The sequence below is a fragment of the Bos taurus genome, chromosome 3 (assembly GCF_002263795.3).
Source record: "Bos taurus isolate L1 Dominette 01449 registration number 42190680 breed Hereford chromosome 3, ARS-UCD2.0, whole genome shotgun sequence".
Taxonomy (NCBI): domain Eukaryota; kingdom Metazoa; phylum Chordata; class Mammalia; order Artiodactyla; family Bovidae; genus Bos; species Bos taurus.
This window is the reverse complement of record NC_037330.1, coordinates 12,132,656-12,142,642: the sequence shown is the minus strand read 5'-3', so window position 1 is coordinate 12,142,642 and position 9,987 is coordinate 12,132,656. Positions and strand designations below refer to the sequence as shown.

The 9,987-nt window shown below is 45.8% G+C and overlaps 1 protein-coding gene across 1 annotated transcript; it reads left to right on the top strand.

The window, feature by feature from the left end:
• Positions 1-5,064: 5,064 nt before the first annotated feature.
• On the top strand, positions 5,065-9,690 carry LOC788175 (antigen-presenting glycoprotein CD1d). The gene is made up of 5 exons (XM_003585821.6): positions 5,065-5,673; positions 5,966-6,244; positions 6,957-7,235; positions 7,993-8,092; positions 8,189-9,690. The coding sequence occupies exons 1-5, from the start codon at positions 5,106-5,108 to the stop codon at positions 8,208-8,210; spliced, it is 1,248 nt and encodes a 415-aa protein (XP_003585869.2). The 5' UTR covers positions 5,065-5,105; the 3' UTR covers positions 8,211-9,690.
• Positions 9,691-9,987: the final 297 nt, after the last annotated feature.

The window sequence follows — 9,987 nt, the reverse complement described above, 5'->3', positions numbered from 1 at the left end:
GAGTCTTTTCCAATGAGTCAACTCTTCGCATGAGGTGGCCAAAGTACTGGAGTTTCAGCTTTAGCATCATTCCTTCCAAAGAAATCCCAGGGCTGATCTCCTTCAGAATGGACTGGTTGGATCTCCTTGCAGTCCAAGGGACTCTCAAGAGTCTTCTCCAACACCACAGTTCAAAAGCATCAATTCTTCGGCACTCAGCCTTCTTCACAGTCCAACTCTCATATCCATACATGACCACTGGAAAAACTATAGCCTTGACTAGATGAACTTTTGTTGGGAAAGAAATGTCTCTGCTTTTGAATATGCTATCTAGGTTGGTCATAACTTTCCTTCCAAGGAGTAAGCGTCTTTTAATTTGATGGCTGCAGTCACCATCTGTAGTGATTTTGGAGCCCAGAAAAATAAAGTCTGACACTGTTTCCACTGTTTCCCCATCTATTTCCCATCAAGTGACGGGACCGGATGCCATGATCTTTGTTTTCTGAATGTTGAGCTTTAAGCCAACTTTTTCACTCTCCACTTTCACTTTCATCAAGAGCCTTTTGAGTTCCTCTTCAATTTCTGCCATAAGGGTGGTGTCATCTGCATATCTGAGGTTATTGATATTTCTCCCGGCAATCTTGATTCCAGCTTGTGCTTCTTCCAGTCCAGCGTTTCTCATGATGTACTCTGCATATAAGTTAAATAAACAGGGTGACAATATACAGCCTTGACAAACTCCTTTTCCTATTTGGAACCAGTCTGTTGTTCCATGTCCAGTTCTAACTATTGCTTCCTGACCTGCATACAAGTTTCTCAAGAGGCAGATCAGGTGGTCTGGTATTCCCATCTCTTTCAGAATTTCCCACAGTTTATTGTGATCCACACAGTCAAAGGCTTTAGCATAGTCAATAAAGCAGAAATAGATGTTTTTCTGGAACTCTCTTGCTTTTTTGATGATCCAGCAGATGTTGGCAATTTGATCTCTGGTTCCTCTGCCTTTTCTAAAACCGGCTTGAAAATCAGGAAGTTCACGGTTCACATATTGCTGAAGCCTGGCTTGGAGAATTTTGAGCATTACTTTAGTAGCATGTGAGATGAGTGCAATTGTGCGGTAGTTTGAGCATTCTTTGGCATTGCCTTTCTTTGAGATTGGAATGAAAACTGACCTTTTCCAGTCCTATGGCCACTGCTGAGTTTTGCAAATTTCCTGGCATATTGAGTGCAGCACTTTCACAGCATCATCTTTCAGGATTTGGAATAGCTCAACTGGAATTCCATCGCCTCCACTAGCTTTGTTCGTAGTGATGCTTTCTAAGGCCCACTTGACTTCACATTCCAGGATGTCTGGCTCTAGGTCAGTGATCACACCATGGTGATTATCTGGGTCGTGAAGATCTTTTTTGTACAGTTCTTCTGTGTATTCTTGCCATCTCTTCTTAATATCTTCTGCTTCTATTAGGTCCATACCACTTCTGTCCTTTATCAAGCTCATCTTTGCATGAAATGTTCCCTTGGTACCTCTAATTTTCTTGAAGAGATCCCTAGTCTTTCCCATTCTGTTGTTTTCCTCTATTTCTTTGCATTGATTGCTGAAGAAGGCTTTCTTATCTCTTCTTGCTATTCTTTGGAACTCATACTGGGCCTTAAAAAAGTTGCAGCTGACTTTAAAGGATTGACAGCACATGGAGTGTGTGTTCTGATCAAAGAGAATCAAATTAAAAGTTCATACCTAGAGGGCACATGGAAAATCTGCAAAGATTTGGAAATTAAACAACACACTTTTAAATAACCAGTGGGTCAAAAAGTTAAATACACTTACTATACAACTCAGCAAGTCCATTCTTACATATTTACCCAAAATAAATAAAAACCTAAGTCCACAAAAGACATACACATCTGATCACAGCAGTCTTATTCCTACGAATCCCAAAATTTTCATCAGTAGGTCAGTGGATGGTCATGCTATGTTCAGACAAGAAAATACTGTACTACAGAAAAATGAAAAGGATTGAACTACTGATACATGCAATGATACAGATGATTCTCAAAACAACAAGCACAATTCCATGTACATGAAATTCTCAGGATGGTGAAACAAATCTATAGAGACAGAAAGCAGAGCAGTGGTTGCATGAGACCAAGGGTATGAGGTACTTTTAACAAAGTGACAAGAAGGATTTTTGGAGAGCTGGAAAGTTTCTATGTGTTTTGGGAAGATGGAAAGTTGTACAAAGGTCATGTATAAACCAGGGAGCAAAGACGAGGGAGGTGTTATTGGCTAATCCTGATTTTCACAAGAAAATAGGAAAGGTGGTTCTGCAGGGTGAAAAGCAGGGACAAAAATGTAGGGGAACACTGCCAGAGAGATGGTTCAATAACGTCAGTAAAAGAAGAAGGCAAGTCATGTGAAGATTCAGCCAGAGGTAGTAAAAGAAGTTTCAGAGAATAAAGACTTTCCTATCACTGTGTCTCAGCTGAAAATGAGGGACGATAATGAACACAGAAGACAAAGGAAGATCAGAGGGACAAGAGAATTGAGGAGTGGGCCATGGGAGTGGGAAGATTTACGTAACCTGAGAGTAGAGGCAGACCCAGGAAGAAGACTGGAAGAGCCAGGGTTGAACCACTCAGTTCAGTTCAGTTCAGTCACTCAGTTGCATCTGACTCTTTGCAACCCCATGAACCGAAGCACACCAGGCCTCCCTGTCCATCAACAAATCCCGGAGTCCACCCAAACCCATGTTCATTGAGTTGGTGATGCCATCCAACCATCTCATCTTCTGCCGTCCCCTTCTCCAGTCTTCAATCTTTCCTAGCGTCAGGGTTTTTTCAAATGAGTCAGTTCTTTGCATCAGGTGGCCAAAGTATTGGAGTTTCAGCTTCAGCATCAGTCCTCCTAATGAACATTCAAGACTGATTTCCTTTAGAATGGACTGGTTGGTTCTTCCTGCAGTCCAAGGGACTCTCAAGAGTCTTCTCCAACACCACAGTTCTAAAGCATCAATTCTTCTGTGCTCAGTTTTCTTTATAGTCCAACTCTCACGTCCATACACGACCACTGGAAAAATCATAGCTTTGATTAGATGAACCTTTGTTGGCAAAGTAATGTCTCTGCTTTTTAATATGCTCTCTAGTTTGGTCATAGATTTTCTTCCTAGCAGCAAGCGTCTTTTAATTTCATGGCTGCAGTCACCATCTGCAATGATTTTGGAGCCTCCCAAAATAAAATCTGTCACTGTTTCCATTGTTTCCCTATCTATTTGCCATGAAGTGATGGGACCAGATATTGTGATCTTAGTTTTCTGAATGTTGAAACCAACTTTTCAATCTCCTCTTTCACTTTCATCAAAAGCCTCTTCAGTTCTTCTTCACTTTCTGTCATAAGTGTGGTGTCATCTGCAAATCTGGCGTTATTGATATTTCTCTTGACAATCTTGATTCCAGCTTGTGCTTCATCCAGTCCAGCATTTCTCATGATGTACTCTGATTTAAGTTAAATAAACTTATATTTAACTTGTACAGCCTAACTAAGACCATTTATTTAAGTTCCCTAACAGCAGGACTGGAGAAGCCAATGGCACCCCACTCCAGTACTCTTGCCTGGAAAATCCCATGGGCGGAAGAGCCTGGTGGGCTGCAGTCCATGGGGTCGGTAAGAGTCAGACACGACTGAGTGACTTCACTTTCACTTCTCACTTTCATGCATTGGAGAAGGAAATGGCAACCCACTCGAGTGTTCTTGCCTGGAGAATCCCAGGGATGGGGGAGCCTGGTGGGCTGCCCTCTATGGGGTCGCATAGAGTTGGACACGACTGAAGCGACTTAGCAGCAGCAGCAATTAGCTGGACAATTAAGAGAGGATGCTGGGCCCTGTCCAGAGCACATATTTCTCAAAGTTAGGAGACCTCCTAGAGCATACATATGCAGAAAAGCCTCCTAGGAGGCCAAAGGAGAGTTATGTCAAGGGATGTTCTACCCAGATGCCTTTTCAGTAAAATCCATCTTGGCTAAGAGATGCATGCTCACACATGGGAGGATCTTGAAATATACCAAATATGGACTGTGAAACAGGCTAATTAAAATGACTGGCCAAAGGAAAAGTGGAAGAAATGTCCTTTATTATAAAAGTTATTCAAACTGCCAGGAGGGTGCGACTCAGTGACTCTCTCCTTGAGTCGTATTCTTCCTGTTGTATTGTCCTTTTTTCCTCTCAATAAATACCATACTTGCTTCACTACATTGTTTCTTTGTGGGAATTCTTTTCTGCAAAGCTGAAGGCCAGGGCCCTTGCCACTGATCAATGGTCTACTAGCTAGGATCTGGTGTTCTCACCGCTGCAACCCAACCTCAGTCTCTGGTTGGGAATCCAAGCCCTTTGGGAGCTGTTGCAGGCTGAGATCACCCTGACCGGGGATCCAACCAACACCCCTTGCATTGCAAGGTGGATTCCTAACCACTGGATCACCAGATCAGATCACCAGAGACATCCCTTATTATTTTATCATTAACATGATGTTTGCACTCCTAGACATTTTGGAAAACAAAAAATGTAAAACAAATTAAATCTTCCATAATCCCTTTCTAGAGACATCCATTGCTTGCCTCCCACTTAAAAACTTTGTTTTTAAAAACATGGTAGACGTTATACCATAGATACAACTTTATGTCCTGTTTTAAAACTTAAATAGTAGTTGTAAAGTTTTTTCCACGTATCTATCTGTAACTCTATGTTGTAAAAAGAGATTTAGACAAGCCGGTTGTGAAAAACATGATACTTAAGTGAGTGGCTGTGACCACGGCTCTTTGCAGCTCAGATAGCTAATGAGAGGGACCACCTGGCAGATGAAAAAAGGATCCCTGGACTGAGGGGGTTGGAAGCAAGTCCCGGGAGAGTCAGAATGGGCGTCCTGCCTGCCTCCAGGCTTAAGAATTGGCTAGCAACAGGGTCAAGTTCAGGCTTTCGGGAGCCCAGGAAACCCGGGGTGTGTGGGCTGTCGTTGGGGAAGGACGGAGGAGGTGGGGGGTGGGGCGGAGATTCGAGGTCCGAGAGCAGAGCTAGGAAGTGGGGTGCTGGCTGTTTCTGTTCTTCTGGGGGCTTCCGCAGATTTGGCGGAGTTTTGAGAATGAGTGGAACTGGGCTGAGGGCAGAGAGAGGGAGCCGAGCAGGGAAAGGGGACGACGCTCGCGGCGGGCGGGCGGAGACTGATGCACCTCGCAAAGCCGGGAGCTTGATCCACCAGCCCGAGAACCTGCTACTCCCTGCCTTCAGCTGCTTGGCTCCTGGAGACCGAGCTCGATTCAGAGCGAGCAGACATCACCCTTTCTTCCCAAACCTAACTATTTCTTTCTTTCTTTTTTTCTTCCTTGTCCCTTCTGTGCTCTCCCTCCCGTTTCCCCGGCTCCTCCGATCTGTATTCTCTCCAGCCCCGCACTTGTCTTTCCCCTTCCGCGGCCTCCAGATCTCCTCGTTCGCCAACCGCAGCTGGACGCGCACAGACGGCCTCGCGTGGCTGGGGGAGCTGCAGCCCTATACTTTGCGCAATGAATCGAACACCATCGGCTTCCTGAAGCCTTGGTCTCGGGGCACATTCAGCGACCAGCAGTGGGAGCAGCTGCAGCATACATTTCTGGTTTATCGCAGCAGCTTCACCAGGGACATCTGGGAATTCGTCAAAATGCTGCCCAGCGACTGTGAGCTGAGGGATGGGATCGTGGACAGCTGCCCAGGGGGAGACAGTGGATGCTGAAGCCCAACCGGGAGGTTCTGGGCTCACGTGATTGTCTCCTCTCTCCCTTTTGAGTCCCACTTCTGCCTGAGAGGTCCCAGCTTGAGTCCTCAAAATACCCCTTGTTCATCCCGCTGCAGGTCACCCATTCTCATTTACATGAACTTTGGGGTGCCCAGTATAACGCTCACACCAATTTCTTCAACTCCTTTCAGTCTTCTAAGCACTTCATAGATGTCTTTCCATTCCTCTCTCAGATCCACTTGAGATCCAGGTATCTGGAGGATGTGAGTTACTCCCGAGGAACATCTCAGAAAGCTTCTTACGCGCAGCATTTCAAGGAAAGGATGTCCTGAGTTTCCAAGGAATGTCTTGGGTGTCAGCCCCAGATGCCCCGCCTTTGATCGAGGAGGTCATCAAGGTGCTCAATCAGGACCAAGGGACCAAGGAAACAGTGCACTGGCTCCTCCATGACATCTGCCCCGAGTTGGTCAGAGGCCTCTTGCAGACCGGGAAGTCCGAGTTGGAGAAGCAAGGTCAGCCTGCCTTTGTCACCTCCTGCCCTCCACTCCACTCTGGGGCTCTATCTGGGGTTTTCATTCCAGAGTTCACATCCCTTTAAGCATCACGGGAAGAAGAGGGGATGGATAAGGTGTGAAGGTATTGAAACACTCCACAGACATTAACTAGGTACCTTTTGGGTTCCATGAATTGAATTAAATAAACCCTGGGGGTCAGTCAGGATCTGTGCTTGAGGAGGGAGAGAAGCAGACGAACAGTTAAAGCAGTGTCTTGCTGGCTCAGATGGTAAAGAGTCTGCCCACAATGCAGGAGACCCGGGTTTGACCCCTGAGTTGTGAAGATGCCCTGGAGAAGGAAATGGCAACCCCCTCCAGTATTCTTGCCTGTAAAATTCTGTGGACAGAGGAGCTTGGTGGGCTACAATCCATGGGGTTGCAAAGAGTCAGGCATGAATGAGTGACTAACACTTAGAAACTTGCTACGTATGTTACAGCTGAACACAGGGTGCTCTGGGAGTACAGAGTAGGGGCATTTATCGGAGACTGGACCAGGGAAGGGAATGGGGATCGGGGAAGGCTTTCCTGGAGAAGCTAATACAATCGGATTGAAACGGTGGGAGTTCATCTCCAGAGGTAGAAATGTAGGACTGATGAGCCTGCCGTGAAATTCAGAGCCTCTGATGTGGAGTCTTCACTCTAAGATGTCTCATTCTCCTATTGAATACAGTGAAGCCGGAGGCTTGGCTGTCCAGTGGCCCCAGTCCTGGGCCTGGCCGTCTGCTGCTGGTGTGCCACGTCTCAGGATTCTACCCAAAACCTGTGTGGGTGATGTGGATGAGGGGCGAGCAGGAGGAGCCTGGCACTCGGCAAGGAGACGTCATGCCCAATGCCGACTCGACTTGGTATCTGCGAGTAACCCTGGATGTGGCGGCTGGGGAGGCGGCTGGCCTGAGTTGCCAAGTGAAGCACAGCAGTCTAGGAGACCAGGACATCATCCTGTACTGGGGTGAGAAGGAACTGGGGCCCAGCTGGGGATGGGAGGAGGTGGTCCTCAAGCACAGAGGGAGGGCCTAGGGAAGGGGAGGGAAATGACACACCTTGGATGGAGGAAATGAAGCCCCAGCCAGGAGTGATAGAAGGAGGGGATTCTCAAAGGGGAGTAACAAAGATCTGAACTCAACAAGGATTGAGACAAGGTATTCCCTATTCAGGAAAGAACAGACTAAAATCCCCTCAGATCCAGAAATAGGTGGCAAGTGCAGAATGCTAGGAAGATTTGTTTTTCAGAGGAGGCAACTGGGGACTTTAAAGGACAGGGTAACAAAGATAGCTGTGGTTTGTTGAGTGCATTCTCGGTGTGACCTGAACACTCTGCATACAGCAGAGGATGTATGAACAATCATCCCAGCTCTCCTTTGAGCAGGTACCATTGTTTTCATGTTACAGATGAGAAATTGAGGCGAAGCTAGGTCAGCCTGTCTGAGTCTCATCATTAGAAAGTGGAAGAGCTGGATTTAGACTCAGGTTTGGACTAGCTGTGAAACTAGTGCCTTGCTCCATATGAGTACGAGCATATGCTGAAGTGAACCGAATTGTAGATGTCCAGACCCCAAGAAAAGATGGGGCGTCTAAAAACTTCAGAGGAATACAAGTGGGCACATTAAACAGGACAAGAAATAAGCATCTGGCATGCTCACATGTGCTTATAGTAGGGGATATATGCAGATTCCCAGACTGAGACACATCCTGTGTCCCCCACACAGATGGGAACCGTGTCTCCAGGGGCTTGATTGTTGCCCTGGTACTACTGGTGTTCGTCCTTCTGTTTGTTGGAGGCTTAGTCTTCTGGTTTAGGAAGCACCGGTAAGTCTCTCCTTTCCATCTCCTCCCTACCTCAACCCCTCTGCCCAGGTTTTCTCCTCTTCCCTTTTCCTTAATGGTCTCTGTTTTCTCTCACAGCCGCTATCAAGATATCCCGTGACTCTCCTCACCACACCTATCTGTCTGGACTTCAGGATCTCAGGGCTTTAGCCCTCAGAATTTGAGGGTTACCTTGAAGAAGCGGAGAACAGGCAGCTCTTGTCACACATTTTGAACATTTTATCTAAGAAGTTTTAAGTATGTTTTTTTTTTCTTTTAGTATACTACAAGTGTATATGTCCAAATAGTTCTGTAAAAAACAGAAGTGCAAACACAGATACCTCTCAGGGACAAGCAGATAAAGGCTGCAGTGTAACTGTGTGGTCATTATTTGAATGATGGAATATGCAGTCAACTGGAAGATCCTTTTCCTGTTCCAAGGAAGCAAGTGCAACTGTTCCTTGTGAAGTATAAAGTAAGACTTTGGCTTGGCTGTAACCCACCTTTTTTTCAAGAAAAACAGGTCTAGCATTATATGTGAACAAGCCTATGTTAGCGTGTTGACAGAAACCTTTACAATATGTGGGGTGTTGTTGTTCAGTGGCTCAGTCGTGTCTGACTCTTTGCGACCCTATCAGTTCACTTCAGTTGCTCAGCATACCAGGCTTCCCTGTGCTTCGCCATCTTCTGGAGCTTACTCAAACTCATGTCCATTGAGTCAGTGAAGCCATCCAGCCATCTCATCCTCTGTCGTCCCCTTCTCCTCCCGCCTTCAATCTTCCCTCGCATCAGGGTTTTTTCTAAGGAGTCAGCCAAAATATTGGACCTGCACCTTCGGCATCAGTCCTTCCAATGAATATTTCGGGTTGATTTCCTTTAGTATTGACTGGTTTGATCTCTTTGCAGTTCAAGGGACTCTCAAGGGTCTCCCCCAAAACCACAGTTCAAAAACATCAATTCTTCGGCACTTACCCTTCTTTATGGTCCAACTCTCACATCCATACATGACTACTGGAAAAACCATAGCTTCGACTAGATGGACCTCTGTTGGCGAAGTAACGTGCTTACTTTTTAATATGCTGTCTAGGTTTGTCAGATATTTCTTCCAAAGAGCAAGCATCTTTTGATTTCATGGCTGCAGTAACCATCTGCAGTGATTCTGTGTGGGAACCATGTTTTACTGATTTCTCAGAAGTGTCTCCTGGAATTGAATACTCATTCCCTCTTCCTTGCTTTCTCTCTGCCACCCTTAATTTAGACGTTCTGACTGACACCTCAGTGTCAGCTAGATGCTGTTCTGTACATAGAACAAACCCCCTTATCTTCAAAGACCTTTCCTTAGGACTCTTATATAATTACCTTCAGACCTCCAGGAGGAAGCCTCTTTGATCCCTGAATTCTAGTCTCTGTCTTGCTTTCCTGTGCTTAGTTAAAGATTACAAGATAAGTTACCAATAAAATATGTGCTCTGTAGGTTCTTGGGAAGTTGCTTCTCTGAATGCTCTCCCTGTGCTGTCTGTCATAATACTGTGTGTTTGTATTATTCAGTGCGAAACCACCACAATTTTGGAACCCAAGAAAATAAAGTCTGCTGCCTTTTCCACTGTTTCCTCATCTATTTGCCATGAAATAATGGGACCGGATGCCATGCTCTTTGTTTTTTGAATACTGAGTTTTAAATCAGCTTTTCTGGGGTTGTGGGATACTCCAAATACACCTCTGCTGGATGACCCTAGGCCTCCCAGTTTGTGTCTGTGGTATAAAAAGTTTGTCCTGAATGATACATTGAGAATTTCAGAACCTTCTCTGGTAGTTCAGATAGTAAGGAGTCTTCCTACACTGCAGGAGACCTGGGTTTGATCCCTGGGTGAGGAAGATCCCCAGGAGAAAGGGATGGC